At 44.0% G+C, this 23,055-nt stretch overlaps 4 protein-coding genes and 1 long non-coding RNA gene across 6 annotated transcripts; 3 read left to right on the top strand and 2 right to left on the bottom strand.

The window, feature by feature from the left end:
- Positions 1 to 1,177: 1,177 nt before the first annotated feature.
- LOC127339054 (F-box protein At5g18160) lies at positions 1,178 to 2,534 on the bottom strand. The gene is made up of 2 exons (XM_051364953.1): positions 1,646 to 2,534; positions 1,178 to 1,185 (listed from the first exon to the last, which is right to left on the bottom strand). Exons 1-2 carry the CDS (start codon positions 2,532 to 2,534, stop codon positions 1,178 to 1,180), a joined length of 897 nt encoding a protein of 298 aa, XP_051220913.1.
- A 2,504-nt stretch (positions 2,535 to 5,038) lies between these two features.
- Positions 5,039 to 6,564, top strand: LOC127338042 (uncharacterized). Its single transcript, XR_007874169.2, has 3 exons — positions 5,039 to 5,124; positions 5,757 to 5,840; positions 6,472 to 6,564. It is a non-coding gene; the product is annotated as an uncharacterized lncRNA (long non-coding RNA).
- Positions 6,565 to 10,187: 3,623 nt separating this feature from the next.
- On the top strand, positions 10,188 to 11,375 carry LOC127339055 (F-box protein At5g18160-like). Its single transcript, XM_051364954.2, has one exon. It carries the CDS (start codon positions 10,188 to 10,190, stop codon positions 11,373 to 11,375), a length of 1,188 nt encoding a protein of 395 aa, XP_051220914.2.
- A 290-nt stretch (positions 11,376 to 11,665) lies between these two features.
- LOC127340729 (arabinogalactan O-methyltransferase 2) lies at positions 11,666 to 13,477 on the bottom strand. 2 transcript variants are annotated; one of them, XM_051366480.1, is made up of 2 exons: positions 12,120 to 13,477; positions 11,666 to 11,894 (listed from the first exon to the last, which is right to left on the bottom strand). In XM_051366480.1, the coding sequence occupies exon 1, from the start codon at positions 13,238 to 13,240 to the stop codon at positions 12,353 to 12,355; it is 888 nt and encodes a 295-aa protein (XP_051222440.1). In that variant the 5' UTR covers positions 13,241 to 13,477; the 3' UTR covers positions 11,666 to 11,894; positions 12,120 to 12,352. The 2 variants fall into 2 exon arrangements, with proteins under 2 accessions (XP_051222440.1, XP_051222441.1); XM_051366481.1 differs by having other exon boundaries at positions 11,666 to 11,888.
- A 4,431-nt stretch (positions 13,478 to 17,908) lies between these two features.
- Positions 17,909 to 21,156, top strand: LOC127340730 (DNA N(6)-methyladenine demethylase ALKBH1A). The gene is made up of 7 exons (XM_051366482.2): positions 17,909 to 18,059; positions 18,138 to 18,289; positions 19,009 to 19,364; positions 19,943 to 20,081; positions 20,183 to 20,249; positions 20,328 to 20,449; positions 20,548 to 21,156. Exons 1-7 carry the CDS (start codon positions 17,956 to 17,958, stop codon positions 20,685 to 20,687), a joined length of 1,080 nt encoding a protein of 359 aa, XP_051222442.1. The 5' UTR covers positions 17,909 to 17,955; the 3' UTR covers positions 20,688 to 21,156.
- Positions 21,157 to 23,055: the final 1,899 nt, after the last annotated feature.

Below are 23,055 nucleotides of genomic sequence, written 5' to 3'. Positions count from 1 at the left end.
TGGCCATGGCGGAGGGCCGCAAGTTCGAGTTCCCGGACAACATGAAGGATGACAAGATGGCGAAGCTTGGCGTCCTCGTCTCCGAGAACGACCGACCTGTGCAGCTGCTGCTGCCCCGGTACGCCACCAGCTTCATGCCGCCGGGCCTATCGGAGGACGAACCCTACGACTAGCTCCAGGACTCGGCCACGCCACAACCGCCACCGTACAACCTTTGGGCTCCTCAACCGCCGTCACATCCATGGGCGCCTCCACCGCCGCCACATCCCTGAGCGCCTCCATCTCCGCCACAGCTCTGGGCGCCTCCACCTCCGCCACAGCCCTAAGCGCCTCAACCTCCGGCACCGCCGGCGCGCCCGGCGTACGTTCCTCCGGTTCCCAACTGGCCGTAGGTGGTACCGAAGCTCATCATGCTCGACAGCGATGAGGAGAAGCAGTAGGCGCAGGCGTTTTAGGGTTTATTTCCATGTGTTCAACTATGTAAATTATGTTTTCATGTTATAAAAAATGATTCGGGCAAAAAATGTGTCGTGCCGCTAGAGCCACCCCCAATGCAAACGGACGAGCGGTCGATTTCGACCATTTCGGCCGACGTAAATGGACGCGCGCGGACATTTTCGGACGCTGAAATGCGTCGCCCCGTTGGAGATGCCCTTACCAGTCCACATCGGCATTAATTTAAAAAATGCAACTTAAGAGATAGTATATGATAGTTGTGCCATAGCTGGTTGGTCAAGCTGTCCTTAATATGGTGCCATGTCACTGAAAACATAAGTATTATGGCTCACTTATGCATGACTGACGTAATGATGTCTCCGTCAAAACCTATATTTTGCCAGAGCCGCGTCTCCTCCATAAAAAGATTCGTCAAAGGTATATAATTCCATAAAAGAGAGGTCCACACAAAATGATTCAGCAAACTCTAGTATCTCCATAAGATTACGCTATTCGATGACTATATGGATAAACTACAAGATATAGCAATACCAAGTCTCCACGGAGTTATGACCTAAGGAAATATGATGGCTCTGCTTCATTGAGGAATTGTGTTCATTTTCGAACTACTTCTATAATATATTTTTAGATCGCTAGTCCTACATGTGTAGTTCGTCATTCAGATGCGGGCCATGCGTCCATAGAATACGTAGCCGTAGAATAGGTAGGTCGTCGAAGTTTTTCACATGACTGTTTCCAAAAAGAATAAAATGAATAGCTAACAAAATGCCAGCAACATATTAAAACGACAGTGAATATTATTATGTACGCAAAAATAAAAGTTAATTGCTCGATGCAATATACAGATCATACTGTAGATATCATGTTCATTTCACACAGAAATTGTTGTGTAGGCGAACTATACAAACTCGTGAGTGCTAACTCAGTACAGATTTATCATCAATAAATCACAACAACGGCTAAAGCCTTCGGAAAAATCATGATTGACTCGCATGGCCACCACCTTGTCTTGGGAAAAAAGTATGCCTGACAAGGCTTTCCTTAAACCAATGCCCCGTATTGCATGGATAGTCTATTTCCCACTGAAATTTATCCAGTAACTTACCACTTTCGTCGTGGTAAAGTTGGTGCAAGTATGGCTTCAGATAGTAGACAAGCACACTATATTTTTCCCAACACAAAAGTATACTAGTCCCATAGTATGCCACTGGGAACTCAATCTGACACCTCAGTGACCAGGTCACACGCTCATAGTCTTGCAGCACCCATGTTTGCATGATCCCCTCAACATCATCTATGCACCTCATGACAAGCCTACCTTCCATCTCAAGCAAATATCGACAACTCCCTCTAGCAGCAATGGGAGGCCTCATGGACCTAAACGATTCTTTCAATGTGTCAAAAATGAGCAGTCGATCTAAACCGTAGCTCCAGTGGAGGCAGCCATTGAGCAGAATAGGAGGACGCCACATGTATGAATGCCTTCCAGCCAGCAAGTACACCGTCCTAGTACAAGCAGAGGCCACTGGGTACCACCCTATGCACCTCGGCTTCTGGTTCTTGGAGGACCCAACTGTGAGGATTTGGTAGCCACCGCGAAGCTCGCGTTCCCCCCTCCAGAACAGAATTTGGTACTCGCCGGACCGGCGTGGGTGTGGATACATTGCTTTAACATTGCACCTACCGGCGCCTTTCAGACCAGGGAGCATGAACCGTTGGTGTGTGACTGGGTTGACGACGCTGAAACGGGGGGTCTGGAGGGAGAGCAGGACAAGACCGTCGCAGGAGGCTAGGATCGCTGTGTACATATCAGGGTCAAGAACATGCCAGCGTTTGGCAGGGGCTTCGCGGATATCAAGAGCTTCAACCTCGTAGATCGAGGGACTGACTTTGTGAAAAACGAGGGGCAGCGATGGCTGGCGGCTGTAGTGCTTGAGCAGGAACTCCTTGTTGGTGGTGGCAACACGCCATGACCTGCTGACGGCGCTACATTGGAGGACGTCCCTGGACGGTAGCCTCATGAATATCTCTTGGGTGATGATCATCTCAGGCAGATCGTCGAAGGCGGTGGCAGCCATGATGTCCGGCGCCACGGCAATCTGCCGGAAACATAGAAAGGCTGCGTCTGACTATCGATGGAGACAAGTACAGTATTTTGGACCTGAGGGAGCAATGCCATATATGTGACCAGTTAAAATACGTAATCTCCAAGGAAACGTACTGGCCTAGTGCTACTGGGCAAAGCCCAATGCACACAAACGCGTCCCTCACGTTACCCTCCAAACGCAGGGGACACGGCACCGAGTCACACACTGACACACATGGACATATATCTTTCCTTGCCACCAACACAAGATTTCTTCCACCAACGAACTTGTCCATCGTCTTCCTTGCTGCCCAACTAGTACAAATGCCCGTGCGTTGCTACGGGTCCTCAAATTATATTTCTCAATACACATATATAATCTAAATATCATATATGAAATTTTGAAAATAGATTTATAGGTGGGTACATAGAGTAGCAAAGTGTAGACAATAAAAAAAGGACCGAATGTTGGTTGAAATGTATCATAGAAGAACTTAATACATAGTCACAACAATGCCCGTACTTACAATTTTCATGTTTTTGGTGTTGAGTTTGTTTAATTATATTTTTGTATTGCAGAATATCATTGTTAGAGTACAACGAAGGGGATATACTGCGCATTGTTGCAAGCTGCATAAATAAGGGAGGCACTGTGTTGCCTGTTGCTTGTTGTTCATTTGATATTTTGTGTAAACAAATTGTTATCTTAAAACTAAATTTAGTCACTTGCAAATTTATTCAGTGTGTTAGTCTCAATTTAATGCAGTTTGAGCTTCAGAAAAATATGTTGTTTTTATCTAAGGATGAGCATGGTGAAGCATTGCGGGTTTTTTGATTTGGCATACGTCAAATACCTCATTTGCTATGGAGGTTTGGTTTTCCTATGCAGGGATAACCATTTGACATTTTGTTTTACTGTTGAAGTGGGTTTGAAATTTCTGCTTGGGGTAAGAGCAAACGCTCAAAAAATCGGCGTGCTAAACCTCTCTTCCGCCGCGCTGTAAATGGTTGGCGCGCGTTTGGCCGAACTTTGCTCCGCCGGACGCACCAAAATGCAGCGCGTGCACGGGCGGTAAAATTGGCCCTCCGGCGGATGCGGCAAAATACAGCGCGCGCGGCCACGCGACCGGCTAGTTTGATTGTATATCGTTCAAAATGAATCAAATAAAGTACGAAACTTTAACTGAAAATTACGAAATATATTAGAAGTTCGACAAACACCCACATTTTATTTAAATTAAACTAAACTAATCTACTCCGAGTCCTCCCAGTCGTGGTCCGACGATCCGCTAGTTGGAGTCGTGTCGGAGACCGGAGTGGTCGTCCACTCGAAGGAGGAGGAGGAGGTGGGCATGTTCGTGGACGGTCCGGCGCCTCTCTTCTTCTCCTCCGCCCTCCTCGCCATCCACGCCGCCTTCTCCGCCCTCTCGGCCTTCCTCGCCGCCGACTCAGCGCGGCGCTTCTCGCGGTCGGCCTTCTTCTTTGTCGCCGCTTTCGCCTTCTCCTCTTTCTTCTGAGCGTAGAAAGCTTCCATGGCGGTGACGTCCTCCGGGAACGCGCGCGCCTACTCGAGGCGGAGGCGCTCGGCCTGCTCCGCGACGTGCAGGCGCTGCTCGAGCTCGCGAGCGCGCCGCCGCTGCTCGGTCGTGACGGCCAGCGATGGCGGCGCGAGCATCTCCTCCTGCTCGCGCGTCCAAATGTCGTTGAAGTTCATTTGCTGGCGCGGGCGGCCGAGGCGCCAGGCGACGGCGTCGTAGGCCCGCGCCGCCTCGTGCGTGGTGTCGAACGTCCCGAGGCGGATACGCTCCTCGCTGTCATTAAAGTTTAGGGGAGTAAGGATTAATTTAAGTCTTCATTTTGTTTTCTCATGCGAGAAGTAGTTCACGTTCATCTAAAAAAAAGTAGTTCGCATTCCGAATAAATAAAGGGAATCACGGTAGTGTAGGGGTATAATATAATAGAAAATACTTTGTAAATTCGCAAGTAAGTGGTGCCTCCTCCGCTTTGTAAAATAAAAACAACCCTAAAAAAAATCTCTCGCACGGAAGTGGTGCCTCCTCCGCTTTGTAACATGAAATGCTTTGTAAAAAAAAAAAAAACCACTCTCTCTCTCCCACTCCGGTCTCTCCCTCTCCCACTCAATTCCCCATTCCCCCACCGCGTTTCCTCCAACCACCAGGGACGGCGAGGGCAAGCTCCGGAGTGGGTGACCACGGCCAGGTGCCAGACGAGCTCCGCGACGGGGCATCGCGGGCAAGCTCCTCGAGGGGCTGCGAGGGCGAGCTCGGCCATGGCACGGAGCGGGCGAGCCAGCTAGGGGCGGCGCGGGAGAGATCCTCCAGGGGCGGCACGGGCGAGGTACGCCATAGCCGGCGCGGGCGACCACGGCGAGATGCTGGCGCCGACGAGCTCCGCGATGGGGCGGCGCGGGCGAGCTCCTCGAGGGGCGGTGAAGGCGAGCTCGGCCATGGCGCGGCTGGGCAAGCTCTAGCCGAGGCGGCCGCGGGCGTGAGCAAGTACGAACAGTTCCCTCCGTGAAATTTCCCATCCAGCCATGGTGTATGCGCGTGCATTGTGTTCAGGTCCGTGGGTCTGAGTATGATTGATTCCATGGCTTCAAAGATCTAGTAGAAGATTGCTTTCCTGTTAATCATGTGATTGCTTGCTTTCCTATTGATCTGTGCAACTTAGTATCAGATTTTGTTCCTGCGTGGTTAATTATAGTATTGTGGTATGTGATGATGAACTTCAATTTCATGTCTTACCTGTCACTGGTCGTCAGCAGTTGCATGCTTGCTTATTCATGTAACCAACTAAGCAGTCTGATATTTCCTTTTACCATCAAGTGTTGTAATACGTCCACTATCCTAAGATATTGTAAAGCTAAATTTCACTTTCAAAGCATCTTATAATAGTGAACAGAGGCATATTTTCGGATGAGAGACGACAAAAAATGGTGGTGCTTATAATAGTGAACAGTAGCTAAATTGCACGGAGTAGCTATATGTCTGCAATTGCACGAGCAATATTATTGCTTTACATAATTTAACTGTCCAGTAATATATGGGATTTTGTTGAAATCTGTTCACTATTATAAGACAGTATTTCCTTTTACCATCAAGTGTTGTAATATGTCCACTATCCTAAGATATTTTGTAAAGCTAAATTTCACTTTCAAAGCACTATAAATTTTGGATGACTTCTTATTTTGCAGGTTTTATGGATTGGGAAGTGTCTGAAGGTTTAGTTATTGAATCCATTAACAGTTTTGCTTCATAGCTCTGCAGCCTCTTCATTGGTAAAGCACAATCGCTTGTTAGTACAGTTTGGAATTTTGGATTGTGTCTTTTCATATTTTGACATGCTTCTAGTGCTCTGATTATTCATTGCTGCCTTCTCAGTACACTTAAGACAATTATATCTTCTGAACATTGTTTGGTTAGTTTTTTCACAAGCGGTCATGCTAAGTGCTCTGAATATCTGTTGATGTGCTCGTTTGGCAATTTTTTTTAGATATTGTATTATTAGTTCTTATGCGTTTGTTTTACTTGATTGGGTTGGGGTGTTCAGGAAACTTGAGGGTTTCAACTTGTGTTTATTTTAGTTGATGATATCCTGCCGTATATGCATTGTTGGGTTCCACAAATAGGCCAAGAAACTCGAATTTTGTGTTGGATTAGTGGGTATTAACGATCCTCAAAAAATTTGTTGTTCAACTCATAAGCAATTAAGCATTAAAATTTTGTGAATTAATTGGTAATTTAATTTTCTAAGATGTGCCTTTTCTCTATATGTTTGATAGACTCGAATTTAGGATCACTGGACGAGAGTTCAAATTATAGTTAATGAAGACTACTCTGTTGCATGGTACTACGCCAAATAGTAATCTTACGTTTAATATCATTGCTTGCATGCTTGCATGCTTGCAGGAATGCATGATACATACTCCATGTTAGCTGGTTGGTCCATATTAGCTGGTTGGTTCATGACAAGGAAGTGCATTGATTTCTTTGTTCTCTCGGGTAAGAAACCCTGATTTAGTTTGGCTCAGTTTATTGTTTGTCTTCATTTTGTTTCCTAGCTGTGAGCTTTATTGTTTGCATTACGCTAATTGCATTTGGTCAGCGGTGAGAGTTGGTGTGCTGACCACGGCCATCTCGCGCCTACCTATTCCGGTGTGCTTGCCTCCAGCAACTCGCCACTACGGCCTGGCGCAGATCTAGCACCCGCAGAAATCGAGTCTGCCATCAAGGATTGACAAGGTGAGTAATTCTCTATTGTTTTTTATTCGTGCTATTTGGCATGCTTGCAGATTTTATAAAATTCCTGAATACCAGCTCAAGGGTTCTCAAAAACAAATAGCATGGTGCTGTGTAGAAATTTCAGTTTAAGTATGTTGAGCAGGTTGCATTTGGCATGCTTGCACTTTCTGATGTTTCTCACATCTGATGTGTGCTTGCCTAGAAAAGTTTTGTCGTGGCAAGGATTAGCTATTTGTAGTCATAACACTTGGAAGTAGTCATAACACAGAAGCTTAACTGAATTATATAACACATGATTTTGTTTTGCACTAAAACACTTTAACTGAATTATATATCACATGCTAAGCTAAGCTGCCCCTAATCAGAGAGAGACTTGAGCTGCTCTAGATTAATTAATTCACTGTGATGCTCAAGTTCACCTAAAGCTACTGGAGACATGAGACATTAAGGTATCCATGGAGTTATAGGTGAACTGAGTGCCCTCTGTTCATACACCAACAAATCATGTTTGAAGTAATTCAATGGAAATAAAGGGCTAGGTATTTGGAGTTGACGGGTAGTTCCCTAAATTTGGTGCCAACTCATTATTCACCTCTTACACATATCATAATTGTTGGAATACTTACATTTTCGTCAACGAGGATAGCATGGTAGATTAGATCACCTCCTCTATTGTTTTTTATTTGACCAGAAATAAGTTTCGCAGTTGCCTCCAGGATCTGTTGTAGATATGCAATTGTTCCACATTGCGTAATGTAACATGACTGCATTATAAACGGAGAAACATGAGTAAAACGTGATGCTAAGAACATGAGTAAAACGTGATGCCGGAACTTACCTTGGTGCCATTACCCTCTTGGAGGCGTGGCGACTGAAGGTGTATTGGCGAGCATGGCGACTGAAGATGGATGAACTCGACTGAGATGAAGATGACCTTAGCCTGGAGCTATGGTAAGATGGTTCATTCATTTAACCTGGCGTGATTTATTTCCTGGCGTGAATCCTAATTTTAACCTGCGTCCTTTAATGGTGATTACAAAGCACGATTATCGGGAAGGATTCATGCGTGATTACTGGGAAGGATTACATACCATGCGTCATGGGTGTTTCCTGATTCATACCATGCGTCATGGGTGTTTCCGATTCATGGGTCATTCTTGGTTTATTTCCATGCGAGATTTCCTAATTCATCGGTCGTTCTTGATTTATTTCTGTTTAGATTCCATTCATGCGTGATTTATATTTCCTGGCGAGATTTCCTGGCGAGATTTTCCGCGAGATTACATACCGACGAGATTGCATACCTAGCGTGATTTATATTTCCTGGCGAGATTACATTCGGCCCATGTTAACGCTTGGCCCAGGCGGGTGGGCAACGAAGGACGACGACCAATTACGACCAAACTTTCTCTAAGTATTTTAGAGTACTCTGAATTTTAAAAACATGCATGTGCCTTTTAAAAACATGAGATATCAGACATGGGAAAAGTTATTGAGCTCGATGTGAGAGTCTATAAAATTTGCACCACCAAAATATTTGTGCATCTGTGCAAAATTGTTGAAAAGTGATATTCAGTTGTTGCCTTCTAACACTTAACTATTTGTTTGGCAGGTTCAGTCATTTTTTACATCACTGGGAGCATTGTCTCGTAAACAATTTCATGATGGCTCATATGAAACGACTGAAAGGTGTAAAATAATGTGCTTTAACCACTAAGAAATTGTTGCTTTCACTTGTTATTGAATGTCAAGATCTAATGATGGCTTATGAAATTTGCACCCCAGTGCAAATGCTAAATGATAACCACTCACTCAATGATAACCAAACACCAGGTATGTCACTTGAAACTTTATCTCAAGTAATCATTGGATCAACGCCCGACATTGAACCTGCTTTCCTGCCTTCTCAAATACGACATGCCAATGCACAAGGTCAGCGAGCCACAGTCTATTTTCTGCCTCCCTGCATAGAAGAAGAATATGTTTTCTGCCCGTCATACATGTTTGATGTTGCCCCTCTGAAACATGAGTATTATTCCATTCCCATTTTTTCGGTGTGAAAAGCATAGAGGCAGATATTTATTGCAGCTTAGCCTCGACTATCACTGCTCTAAGAAAAACACACCATTAGCCGTGAGTAATTATTATAACATTTTTCACATCCAAGCATTTACTTTTCATTTCGGCATGATACTATAAGGTGATGACACCTAACAGTAGAATCGAAACCTTGATGTATTTATAAATTCTCAGACTGCACACACAAAAGCAGTAATTTTAGTTACAACCATATTTTTTGCAAAGACAAGAAACACTTTTTATTTTCTAAAAAATCAAGGCATTGTTAATTCGTTACTCGTTCAAAGTACACTAAGTTCATGCTAGATAGTTGGCTCAAGTGCTTTTAAAAGTGTTGAGTTGCAGTTTGGAGTTGTTGTGGTTATCACCAATCAAGTAGTGGCACAAGTGGATGGGTCTGCGATGTTTGCTGGGCCACAAGTGGATTCCTTGTATACTGAATTTGAATGTATGTTTATTTTTCAGACTAATAGCATGTAGCAATTGATTTCTAATTTTTAAAATCTACATGTGCAAGTTTGCTCTCATGAATGTAGATAAAGGCTGCCACAGCTCTTACAGAACTGATTTTTGCATGCAAAAGATGAAGATGAAGGATAAGAAGAGGCGATGTCTTCGGCGGTTGGAGAGCCAACACAGGCGTCAAAGAAGAGGCGACGGACCAATGAGGCAGATCACGGGGCGTCGGCGAGCCGGCAGACCTCGGGGCGTCGGTGTTGGAAACCAGTGTTATCACGGGGCATCGGCGAGGCGGCAGACCTCGGGCGTCGGCGAGGCGGCAGACCTCGGGGCGTCGGTGTTGGCAACCAGTGTTTGCCAAGAAGGCAGACGTCGGAGAAGAGACGGCAGACCACTGGGCGGCGAGGTGGTTGCCGTACGGAAGGCATCGGAGAAGAGATGGCAGCGTAAGAGTGAGAAGAGACGGCAGCGTGAGGGGAGAGATGATTTCCTATTCCGCCCAGCTGATTCATAGGGATACGGCTGGGCTGATTGGTTTCCTTGTACGTCTGCGCTGATTGGTTTCCTTGTATGTCTAGGCTGATTTTTTTCCTTGTATGTCTCGGCTGATAGCTGATTGTTTGCGCTGATTGCATGCTGGATTGCGCTGATTTTTTTCCTTGTACGTCTGGGGACGGAGGGACGACGAAAACGACCAAAGTATTGGGCTATTGGCAGAATAAGGAACCAATTGAGTCTTTTTAAGTAGTAGAGATAGAGAAATCAACCGCCCAGAACTCTCGCCTCTCTGGTTAACTTGACCACATAGCTAGATTGGTGAGTATAACTTGCGTTGTTTTCCGCAGATGGATCATCCAAGGCCAGACACAAGCCGCGAAACTGTGTTCGACGACCTCCCTGAGTCAATCATGGCCGGGGAGATATTCATGAGGTTGCCGGCGAAGGACGTCCTCCGCTGTGGTGCCGTCAGCAGGTCATGGCGTGGCACCACCACCAACAAGGAGTTCCTGCTCGAGCACCACAGCCGCCAGCCGTCGCTCCCCCTCATCGTCTTCCCTCACGAAACCAGCTCCCTGATCCGCACGGTTGATGCCTTCGACATCCGTCGAGCCCCCGCCGAGCGTCGTCCTGTCCTCGGGTTCAACGACTGCATCCATGGTCAAACATTCAGTATATGTGCCTCGTGCGACGGCCTTCTCCTGCTCTCCCTAATGAACTACGTCCGATTCAGCATCGTCAACCCAGCCACACGCCAGTGGCTGGCGCTCCCTCGCCTCGCCGGGGCTAGTGGCAACATCGCGGGGATGTACCCAAGCCCAAGCCGTTCCGATGAGTACCGCATCCTGTTTTGGAGGGGTAAGCATGAGGTTCGCAATGCTGGCTACTACGTCCTCACAGTGGGCTCCTCCCAGAAGCCGAAATACTTGGGGCTGCCAGCTGCGTCCGCTTGCGTAAAGGAGGCGGTGATGAAGGCTGGAACGAATCCATGCTGGTGGAGTCCACCTGTTCTGCTTAAGGGTTGCCTTCACTGGAACCGCTCAATAGATTGGAACCGCAGCCCTTGGAACCGCGGCTCATGCGATAGAGTATTTGTTTTTGACATACTGGAAGAGTCATTTAGGTTTATGACCTCTCCGGACAACGTTAGAGGCTTTCGGGTTTTGTTTCAGATGGAAGGCATGCTTGGCATGAGGTGCTTAGATACGAACGAGGGGGTTATGCAAATATGGGTACTGCATGACTACGAGCGAGAGGCCTGGTCACTTAAGTGTCAGATTGATTTGCCAACCACAAAGTATTGGTATCGTACGATTATGTCTGATAAAAGCGATATGCTGGTCTGCTATTTGGAGTCGTTCTTACACCAACTTCACTACGATGATAACGGGAAGTTACTGGAGAAATTTCAGTGGGAAACACAGTCTCCAGACATTACTGAACACTGGTTCAAAGAGAGCCTTGTCAGGCATACTTTTTTCCCAAAGCGGAGAGGTAGCCGTGTGAGACAAGCACGATTTTTCAGAATGCTTTAGGTATTGCTGGGATTATTGATAATCAGTCTTAGTACTCCTGGGAGTTTGTATAGCATGCATATAAAACTATTTTGTAGTGAAATGGACATGTTGCCTTCAATGATAATCTATTGGATCGGCTAATTAACTTCTATTTGTTCGTAAAGTATAATTGCCACTATCTGATTCTGTAGATACTTTGTTAGCTCAACGTTTAATTTTTCGATTCTTTTGACCTCGAGGACTTGGCTGCGGCGAGCACCATCCGAGAGACACTTTGGTGCTTTTTAAATATAATAATATTGGAGTGGTTAGAAAATAAACTTGTCCCTCAACAAGTGAGTTATTATTAGAGTGGTATAAGATGCTTTCCAAGATCAAAAAAAGGAAACAGAGTTACATTTGGCACAACACTGACCTTCTAATCCCAATGATATTTTTTCCAACTCATCAGTTGTTCGCCGTGCTTGATTCTGGTTGCCGGTTTTAAATCTTGTTGCTAGAAGATCCCAACAGTCAGCATGAGAAGATGCTCTGCAGCTGCTCAATGATCATCAGTCGACAGAATGTATACTCGATCTAAACACTTAGGACACAAAGCTTCAGAATTCATACAAAAATCTCGAATAAAATGTATTGAAGCAATTCTGCACACGAGTTAGAAAAATTAGTAAGCTTGTAAGTGTTGTTTCCTCTTTACAGACAAAGATTGTTCTTTGTTATCCTTCTGTTGCAAACAATGGAACAGAGAACAATTCAGCTTACCAGTGTACAGACTATCTTCCATCGTCCAAGTATCAGCTTCATCCTGCATCATCCTAAATTCCTAACGCCCCAGCACCGACCTTCGAGTTCCAGGAATTTCCGAGAATTGCTCATGTCTCCGGTGATGCCGGGCAGAGGTTGCGTTGAACTATCAATTCCGTATGTATACATTGACCTCCTACAACGGCAGTGCCTCCGGTGATGCCCAGAAATGGCAACCTTTGATTCTGTCCCTACAAGATCTTGACGGGAGCGGTGGAGCAGAAGGCGTCCCGTTGCCCGCCGGCGCCGACACGGAAGTGCCAGAGGCGGCCTTTGGCGGCGACGAGGTTATCCTCGCAGAGGTACTCCCTGGCGTACCAGCGCTCCACGGTCCGATCCATGTCGTGCACCGCCACGTCCACCACCCTGCCGCCACCAGCCGCCGCTGCCGCGCGGGCGAGTGCGGCCGCCGTGTAGATGGCGCCCATCCGGCCGGGCTCCTCCGGTCCGGCCCCGCTCGGCCCGTCGACGACGACCACGTCCCACCTGGCGTCGAGCACCTCCCGCGGCAGCGAGGTCAGCGCGAGCCGGCACCCGGACTTGCGCACCGTCCCCGTCGGCCGCGCGCACGCCGGGCCCGCCGCCCGCGCGCGCCGCAGCAGCGCCCACGCCTCCCCGGCCGCGTCGGGGTATGTCGCCCGGTGGACGGCGGACGAAGAGCCGCCGGCACGGCCCGCGAGCACGCGTCGCGCGGCGTCCGCGTCCTCGGCGCTGTCGGTGACGAAGGCGGTGGCGGCGCCCGGCCCGGAGTTGACCGCGGCGAGAGCGAGGAGCTGCGGCGAGAGGCCGAACACCAGCAGCCTGCACGGCGCGCGCGCGGCGACGATGGAGCGGAGCAAGGCGAACTCTTTGGCGGCGAGGCCGTCGCTCTTGGCGGCGGTGCCGTTGCCGGACTCCCACTCCGCGCGGTGGAGATGAGCGGACGAGGAGGCGCCGGCGGAGGGGTGGGTGATGAGGAGGAACTTGATGAAGGAGAGCGTCGAGAAGACGACGAGGATGGTGGTCAGCAGCTGCTTCGGCGACATCATCGTCCTGCTCCCGCCGATGCTTATCGGAATCTGAATTCTTGGCGACATCATCTTGCTCGCTTCTCGATCTAACCCTCTCACTCTCCTGCTCTACTGGTTTCTTGATCGACCGGTCTGCTTCTCCATTTCTCGCCGATTCCTCTCACCAGATCTCAGCCTGCTGGTCTGAAATCTGAATCTTGCTGCTCTGTTGCCTTGCTTGGCCTCCGCAGGTCTGCTACTGGTAGGTAGATTTGACTTTTTTTTCGTGCTCTCCTGTTTGCTGATGTCGTGTTGAGGTGTCATCGAGTTCTCTGAGACTGTACTTTTTTTTATTGTACAAGATAATAAAAATGGCAATATGACTCCCCAATATGTAGCTGTATATTATCACCTCTGTTTTTTTGTTTTGTTGCTTAGATTTGAAGAGATGTTCTGTCATGAGATGTTGGTGGAATGGATTGATCTGTCAAGTTGGTTTTGGTGTTCCGGAACGAGGCAGTGTGTTTTGCCCAATTTTTTTGTTTGTAAGATACTCTGTTCACTAAAGAGAAAAAATAGTACTTCCTTCGTTGTAAAAAAAACTGCTCAACTGTACGTATATACGTAGACACTTTTACTATAGATATATTCAAATCTAGAAAAAAAATTGAGCACTTTCTTTTGAAACAGTGGGAGTACTAGGGAGGGAAAACTTTTGGAGCTTACTAAGTTTTCGAACCTCGCTAAATTTTCTAAGTTCGGGTTGGTTCAATGCATTTTATTAAGGATTGTTGTATGGAAGGTCCATCCATCTTTGCTGCAAGATTTATTTGGAATTAGGCTCGGTGAATGGTTTTCACAAGTTTATTAAATTGAGCAACCAAATAGTGGTTTGTTCTTTTCGGCATGTATTTAATGATTAACTGATTTATTCTATTGTTTTGAACATATTGAACCCAGAGCTCACATTATATTTGACAAAGAGTTACAATACATCACTAGCTCTAATAACCACCCAGTGTCTAGTTTTATGGTTATATTTTAAGTTTGAACTACAATCATGCCAAGAATTATCAAACAGAGGGGTTGCCTAAAAAGTACATGCTCCATATGCAAAATAATAAAGTTGGAGCTTGGTCTAAGAAATTAGGTTCCAAGAACATGTGATTATATTCTTCAGTGTCCTCTTGCAATATACGCAGTTGTGGAGCCCGTGGATAAACCAAGTTGGCAAATTATCTTGATGTAGATAATTGCATGAAGATAAAAAAGTAAAGCATCATTACAAACTAAAAAAGTCGTGTATGTTGCATTTGCGAATCGACTCTAAAATTCTCTCACCCCATTGAGTGAATCAACTCAAACTACACCAAGAAATCTTATGCGGCATATGCGTCAAGTTGTGTTGGGTTGATGTGTCGCATTCAAATGTGAACAGTGAAGCTCGGAGATTCAACTAGTACTCACTTGCTGGAGAGCACTAGGATGCCACTAAAAATCCTAGATAGACAATGACTTGTGTATCTAGATGGTTCCTTCGGGCCGGCATAATAGAAGTAGTCATGCTAGACAAGAGCATAGAGGAAATAAGAAGGAACCGATGGCACAGATCCAGCTTATTGTTGTCTCAAAAATACCAAGAAAAATATGAGACACGCGAACCTCCCCTCCTGATGGCCACTATGACGGTCGATGATGGGAGGGGGCATATGCTGGAGTGGGGGACAAAGGGAAACCTCACGGAGGAGTCTTCACATGGTAGAAGGGAGAAGTCACCAAAGAGGAAAACATTTAATTTGCGCTGCGTGTGTTTGTTTTGTATCTCTCCAAAGAAATGCAATGTTGAGTATTGAGCATCATCTCATCCTAACTAATGATCCTTTGGCCCTCCAGATGTATATAGATTTTATCCAAAGATAAAGTTTGATGGCGCGAATCAGTGAAGAAATGCTTTTGTTGCAATTTCCACATGACTGTTTTGTTATGATGTTTGTTAGGCCTTCTATTCAAAATAACCAATAATGATAAATTATATGTGGAATTTCATTTTTATTGCAACGCTGGAATCATAGGTTGTTCAATACCCCTTCAGATATAATATGTAAACAATTTTAACCATTTACACACCCCTTTGATCTAACATAATACTTTGATCAAGACTTTTTGTTGCATGAAAAAAATGAACTATGAAAATATGTCTACGTAGAATTGAAGTTGCCAAACAAAAAATGAAGATAACTATAAAAAAATGTATCCTAAATTTCAAATCGATATCAATTGATACATTATGAAAATCTATTTCATACTATGTCCACATATTATTATAGTTTATGATATTTTTCTATATAATATCCAGGCCCACATTAGGTGAAAGCTTTTGGCACCTATTACACCCTTTTTTATATAAAATTGACCAAACTTCATATTTTGTAAGTTATGGATAAAATTATATAGATTCCCTTTAGGAACTAGATGAGTCCCCACATGCTGTAGTGGGAATTTGTAGATACAAAACAACTGAGGCTACTATTCACATAAATTAAACTATTATGTGATATGGACCTCAAGATGCATTCAATTCCTAGTTAGTCTATGCAAAGGTACAACATTCTTTAGCCTAGATAGATACATGAGTGTTATTTGTTTCCCCTTTATTCTAGTCAAAGTGATTTACTATAGGCACAATTGGATACAAACTATCTAAATCATAAATCAAGTTTAAATCGAGAGGATAAGAGAAATATGAAAATGTGGGATCATCTGGCGCTCTCTTGCATATTGCTTGTCATGCATGTTTACTAAAAGGAAAATCTAATGAAAACTCTGCAAGAATTTATTTGGTTGCACTTGTCTACGGTGAGCATCAAATTCCTAAATGCACACTTTATACTTTCACACATGTCGATCACTTCCACACATGTTGTATCAACTTGCACTGCGGCGGTCTCTAGCTAAGAAAATTGAGAATATAATTTTTGTGCAAGAAGTTATAATAAACTAAATTAAATTTGGTATAGACGGATCGCTTTCAGATAAAGCTCTTAGATGAAAAAAAACCTAAATTTGTGAACTACAAAGAAATACTATAGTTTACAATAGATTAAAAAATGAGTATAATTTTCTTGCCTCTTACAGCTTACTCAATAGTGAATACATAGATATCAACTGCAACAAATATAATACATAAGGTTTCTCTGTGTAGATTAACATGTATGGTGGTGCCCTTGTTCCCCCGAAGGACCACAATGATCTTGTACAAAAATGTTTGTCAGATGAAATGAAACAAAACAAAATAAAAAAAACATACCACCAAGGAGCAAACCACTTTTGTCATCTGCATAGGGCAATTTGAGGCTCACGGAAGGGATAATGAAAAAATATCTATATAGAACCAATCATATGATGTTGCATGGCAGGAGATCAGATCGGGGTGATCATTTTATTGGGTACCATAGACAATCCCACTAGCTTTAAATATCTATGTAGCCAGGTGAAGGCAACCTGTAGATACCTGGTGCAATCCTACAAAGAAAACATTGGTATTGGATAGTTAGGGTGTGTTAAATCAAATTAGGAAGAGAGGAAGGAAAATCAAAACGTGTACTGCATGTAGTCTCAGTAGCCGCCACCATATGCTTGCACGTGCTCGATGCTGATGTTGTCGTCCAAGACTCCTATTATGCTAGGGCAAAAACCATGATACAATGGTAGCACTCTGGCCTTCAACGATGGGCACATGCACAAATTAGCATTTTTCCGAGAGAAGTGTGAAGTGACATTCAACACTTATGGAAGACCGTATATGTATATGGAGCCCTCACTGTCAACTCTTCTAACTCTCGGGTTCATTCTCCTCTCGATCATCTAGCATGGCAATCCAGAGAAGTGTGAAGTGGCGTTCAACACTCATGGAAGACTCAGTGTGACCAACGGGGGAATGATCGCTCCCTTGGCTATACGTTGTTAGGTAGAAACGAGACTCTCCCCGCGGATGGAGGCTATGATGATAACCCGATTAAAGTTCGCCCCTCCCGCGAAATTACCGCGAGATGGGGAGTCAAACCCGGATGGGCTGGCTGCACACTCGCATTACCTTGCCACTGAGCTGAAACTCAGTGTATGTATATGGCGCACTCAGTGTCGGCTCTTCTAGCTCTATGGTTCTTGCTCCTCTTCTAGCTCTCCAGTTCATTATTCCGTCATCTAGTAGGGTCACTTTCCTATGAAGAAATACAAAGTTGCCACATTTATATGATGGAGCGTAGAAATAGGAAGATACAATGTCAATTGTTTGTAGCCGATGGTCAGAATACGGAATGAAAATAGAAGCGATAGAAAAAGTAATGGATGGATACATACAATTTTTAATTAAAGAATTATTCTTAGAAAAAAAGAAGGCATTTAGAAGATATGTTGCTCAAAAAAAAATGAAAGTGTGGTCGATGATGTTGGAGGATTACACGACTTGGCATGCTATGATTTGTGAGTGATGCTCGATAAGGTGGATAGCTTGCATATTTAGAGAAATACCTTTACGGGGAATAATCTACTAAGTTATATAGTAATATCTAAAAAAATATACAATTTTTTAATTGAGGGTTATATACAGATTTTTATAGGATAAACTAAGGAGAAAGGCTGCGTTGATCCATGGGCCGGAAGCAGCACTCACCCAACCTTTGAGAACTCATCCAGATATTCGGTGGGCGGTGGCCTCGGAGTGCGGCCCAAGAGCGACTGAAACGAGAGAGGAAGCAGCAACAACAAAAAAACTAGCACGCGCGGCGGCGCTACGCTCACCGGCGATGTACGGCGAAACCGAGCCCGCCGCCTCGGAGCGCACGGCATTCCGGCAAGCCGAGAAGAAGTACAAGCTCTACAAGCCGCCCAGCACCAAGGGCAGGGGCAGGTCAGTCTCTCTCCCCTTCCCCACCTCACGTCTCCACGCCGAAACCCCTGAACCCTAACCTCCGAAGCGCCGCCGCAGGAAGAAGCCAATCGGCGGCGGCGTTGGGGATCTCTCCGAGGTGGTGGACTTCCACGCGCTGCTTTCTGGCGGCGTTGAACTGCCCGCCGGGATCTGTAGGTGCGACTGCCCAGGATTCGACCTGCCCGTGTTCCGCTTCTTGGATCGGCCCGGTAACTTACTCGAGAGCTCTTCCTCTCCTACTCTTTCCAATTTCTGTACTCACGGTCCATGACATTGCTCTGAACAGCGGCGGCATGGAGGAGTTTATTCTCTTCGTGATCCATGGGTGCTTATCGGTAGAATTTTTCTTAGTAGTGCGTATAGATGTTCATGTGAGACTAAATGGATAGTGCTTCTTTAGCTTATTTTTCGATGATCGTCGACTGGTTGTCCTCTGTGGACATGGTGTTCTTTGTGCATGGTTCTTGATGGAACACAACTTTTCATTACTGTTTCTAGTTTTGGGTCATGGAGTTGCTGGTTAGTTAGCTTCACTCTTTATGATTGGGACCTTTTATTCAAGTAGATTTTTCACCATATTTCCTATATGTCTCGAACATGAGTATTGGAATATCTTGAACAATTTTCTGATAGCTAGGGAGACCTCAAGGTTCCTCTCTTATAATAAGTGTCTAGATAGTGAGACACTTATTTTAGGATGGAGGTAGTAGTATATGCTACACCTGAATTATCATGTCAGTAAGTTCTATATGTCCGAAAAGTTGATGCGAAGGACAAATCATATTGTTAACACAATGAGTATTGAACGAAAATCTTAGCTAAAGCACTGCATAAGCATTACGGTTGCGCAATGCACATCTTATCTGTCATAAATCATGATGCTATTGCACTTACACTTGCTGATATACTTCTTGTTTTAATTTTGTAGGATTCTATTTCATTCCTGGTGCTCTTTCTACCGAGCAACAATGCTTTTGGATTAGGGAGAGCTTAAAAACATTTCCGCAGCCTCCTAATAGAACTAACTTGACTGCTCTCTATGGTCCAATTTTTGATTTACTCACTGCTGCTGAAAACCAAAAGGTCTTGCTTGAAGTGCAAAATTCTGATGGCAGAGAAAGTAATGAACAGAGTAACAGTGGAGAAAAAACACGTTCCATCGACTTCAAATTTGTTGAACACTCAAAGATCGAAAAGGGGGAAACACGTAGGTCAACCACAGCAACAACTCTTGTTCGCAAGCTCCGATGGAGCACCCTTGGCTTGCAGTTTGATTGGTCAAAAGTATGTACACTTCTCTTCAACAGGAGTGCTAAGAATTATATTTATTTCCTTACTTTCATTTCTCTTTTTGCATTCAATGATTTTAGCTTGGCTTACTGGTGGTATTCCAACTTTCTGATACCTTACACCCAGAAATAAAGTAGTTCCTACATTTTTTCGTAAAATTTGATGCAGTTATTAGAAACATGCCTTAAGAGGCTTTGCTTAATAATGATTGTTCTTGCAAACTGTCTTTAAGCATGATGATCTTCTGATGTAATAAGAAATAATCTCAGTGCAAATATATCATATATTCCCTCTGTTCCAAAAAACTTTTCACAACTTTGTCTAGATACAGATGTATCTAGATGTATTTTAATATTTTGAATTTTTGATACATCCATATCTAGACAAAGTACTGTTTATCATGATTGAAGTTGTCTTGAAGCTCTCACATGAAACTGGATGCATACTGGCAATCTTTTTTACAGTACTGACAGTTATGTATCATTGATAGCATAGTAGTTGGTAGGAGAAAAGTTTACCAGCAACGGCATTATTAATATTTTGTAAAATCCTTTTGTGGTGACTGGTAACAGCGGAACTATGATGTATCACTTCCACATAACAGCATTCCAGATGCCCTTGCTACTTTAGCGAAAAAGATGGCCATCCCAGCCATGCCTTCTGGCGTGGAATTCAGTCCAGAAGCCGCCATAGTAAACTATTATGGTCCAAGTATGTTGCTTGCCTCTTTATACAATGGACCTTTTAGCTGGATCCATTCTATTCCAAACTGTCTCGTCTTTACTGCAATATTATGTTTTCGACTTCTGCAGGTGACATGCTTGGTGGCCATGTTGATGACATGGAAGCAGATTGGACAAAACCTATTGTGAGCATAAGGTATAATGTTATAACCGCTTTCTTACATCATGATCTTCCCTTCATCTTAACATAATGTCTTACCCACTGTTCTTTTAGTTTGGGTTGCAAGTGCATTTTCCTTCTTGGAGGGAAGACGAGAGATGAAGTTCCAAGAGCAATGTTCCTGCGAAGTGGTGATATTGTATTGATGGCTGGGGAAGCACGTGAACGCTTCCATGGTAATTACTCTGCAAAATGAGAGTTCCATCTTGATTGTTAACTGAAATACCATGTCATCCATCAGGTCTGTGCGATAATCATTTTGCTTCTCTCACAGGAGTACCGCGGATCTTCACTGAGAGTGACCAGCAAGAAATCTCTGGACTGGTATCACAACTTTCTGGCGATGATGACCGCTTTATCTTGGACTACATCCATAGTTCAAGGATAAATATCAACATCAGACAAGTCTACTGAGGTTTGCTCAATTCCGATTAAAAGGTTTTGGTAGGCCCACTAGGTCTTGGTAATAGCTGCACATGGAGTGGGATGTGAAAAGGTTGCTGAAAGATGGTTTAGTCCTTGAATGACACTTCAGTCTAAACGAAACAGCAAAATGATGTGTTTGTCGTTCAAAGTGTAAAAACTTAGCACGGTTGCTCAAATGGCAGTTCAATCCGGAAACTAGCCAGGAAAAAGATATTTTTGCTACCCAAAGTGTAAGCCAATTAGATACCCCTGGCAAGAGAATGTGGACTGTAGCAGGATTGCTCAAATGGTGATTCATCTTCAAACAAACCAGGAACAAGATACTTTTGCCAGTCAATTTGCAAGCCAATTAGTTTAGACCTTGGGTAGGGTTTCTAACGGAGGAATGGTTTGACCACTGTGAATTGGTCTCATTCTAACTTGTAACCTCATATTTTTCGGTTTTCTGTTGCTTCAATTTTCTGTAGCAGTCCTGCTAATGCATGAAACTGTACATCTGGTACTGTATTGCTTAATATTGTATAACTTAATCATCTTGGTCTTTTTTTTCAGATAAGTCATTTGTCCTGATCACTTGATTCCGTTGGAAAAATATGTTATGTCTGTTGTGCGGATATTATGTTTGTTGTGTTCTGCCTGGGGGCTTGATGGTTGCCACATAGCCATGGATCCAAAAGGACTGCGCTGCACTCGTGGTCCAATTGCTTAGAAGTAGGAAGGCACTCGTGGTCCAATTGCTTAGAAGTAGGAAGAGCTTTTTGCTATGCTTTCAGGATTTTATAAGTAATAATGCATTCGAACGGGGACGATTTGGTTGGCCTGCTTGTCACTGAAGGTTCATGATTAAACAGAACTAAGGAATAATTATATTGTAAGTAAGTACTGTTTTTGTTGTAGTCTTATTAAGTGTGATGTGCTGTGTATTTCTGGCCCATAGGTGCTTGTGTTGCGTCCATGTCAGTCCATAATAGTGCGTGATTGCCTCTTCTGATTTCAGTAATACAAAGCCGTTATAGCATGTTTAGTTGTCGATCTCGGGAATGGTGTTTTGGCACATGGGAGCATATGCTCCCTTTATTTTGAAATGCATATTACATAATTTTTGTAATTTCAAAAAATTGAAACGAAAAATTCGAACGTACATCTTCACGTGCTACACGCTCACAAAGTTGTTTCATAAAAATCCGACTTGTCGTGTGACGTGTGTAAAAAAGACAAAATTCAATGCTGAAAGTAAGGCTTTTCAGGAGATAAATTTTCTCTTTTTTACACAGACCACAAAACATATTGGTTCCTCGCGAAACTTGACGAACGTACGTATATTGTGGAGATGTACAAGTAGAATTTTTTGTCAAAAATTTTCGATATTTCGAAATATAATTTTTTGATAGAGGGAGCATATGCACCCGGGAGCCAAATTGAATTTCCGGATCTCTTTCTACTTTTTAGTAACTCCAGATCTGTTGACTCTCAAATAATTTCTTAAGGTAACAACATACTCTAGTCTTCCCCGTATGCCTAGGTCGTCAATTTAACCTATATAATTTAAGTTATATAATGCAAAAATTATATCATTAGAAAATAGAACATCTAAATTAATGATATAATTTTTGTAACATATAACTAATGCTAATTTGATTAAATTTGCGAACTAGGGGTACGCGCATGCCTAATGAACTGTGTGAGAGATGAAGTATTTACTTCAACATAAATCTTGTATCAATGGACGGGTACAACTCTTCTAACTATAAGTATGCAACAAACCAGCGATATATAGCAATTAATGTAGGTTCCAAACTATTGCTGAAATCGTGCATCATCGCCACATATGATGTCTCTGCGCCGTAGGAGGGAGAACTCCCTGCCACCGCCATCTCCATCCGGGCTTCGCCGGATGGGTCCTCCGACTGCAGCGAGGTGGGAGAGGCGAGGGAGGTGGGAGTTCGAGGCTGGCTGCAGCGGTGCCCCCCCCCCTCCCCCGTGCCGCCTAGGGTTAGGCAACGCAAGGGTGGGGTTGCGAGGGGAGATCTTGCCGACCCTATCGTAGCAATGTAGGTTGTCTTGGAAGTATTGTTATTGAAAACATGTTTTACGACAACAAGATTAAAAAAATATTGAAACACACAAAATATTTGGTAACTAGTCTCCATTGTACATGGAACAATGTTTCGTATCAAGTACAAAAAAAATCCAAACTAGTAGCAATTATTTGGTAACTTGTCATTGAATTATAGAACAACTTGATTTATAACAACTACAATAAAAAAATCAATGTTGGAAAATATAGACCATCCTGGATGGCATTCACTCTAATGGAGAGGGATCGAACCATTCTATATATCAATCTAATCCACAC

The sequence above is a fragment of the Lolium perenne genome, chromosome 3, assembly GCF_019359855.2.
Source record: "Lolium perenne isolate Kyuss_39 chromosome 3, Kyuss_2.0, whole genome shotgun sequence".
NCBI lineage: Eukaryota > Viridiplantae > Streptophyta > Magnoliopsida > Poales > Poaceae > Lolium > Lolium perenne.
Note: the sequence above shows the minus strand (reverse complement) of the source record. Positions and strands in the feature narration are given on the sequence as shown.

Excerpts from the sequence above, each read along its gene's own strand:
- LOC127339054 (XM_051364953.1), bottom strand. The coding sequence starts at position 2,534 with ATGGCTGCCACCGCCTTCGACGATCTGCCTGAGATGATCATCACCCAA.
- LOC127339055 (XM_051364954.2), top strand. The coding sequence starts at position 10,188 with ATGGATCATCCAAGGCCAGACACAAGCCGCGAAACTGTGTTCGACGAC.
- LOC127340729 (XM_051366480.1), bottom strand. The coding sequence starts at position 13,240 with ATGATGTCGCCAAGAATTCAGATTCCGATAAGCATCGGCGGGAGCAGG.
- LOC127340730 (XM_051366482.2), top strand. The coding sequence starts at position 17,956 with ATGTACGGCGAAACCGAGCCCGCCGCCTCGGAGCGCACGGCATTCCGG. Across the intron at positions 18,060-18,137 it reads AGCACCAAGGGCAGGGGCAG|GAAGAAGCCAATCGGCGGCG; the intron begins GTCAGTCTCTCT and ends GCGCCGCCGCAG. Across the intron at positions 20,250-20,327 it reads AAACCTATTGTGAGCATAAG|TTTGGGTTGCAAGTGCATTT; the intron begins GTATAATGTTAT and ends CTGTTCTTTTAG.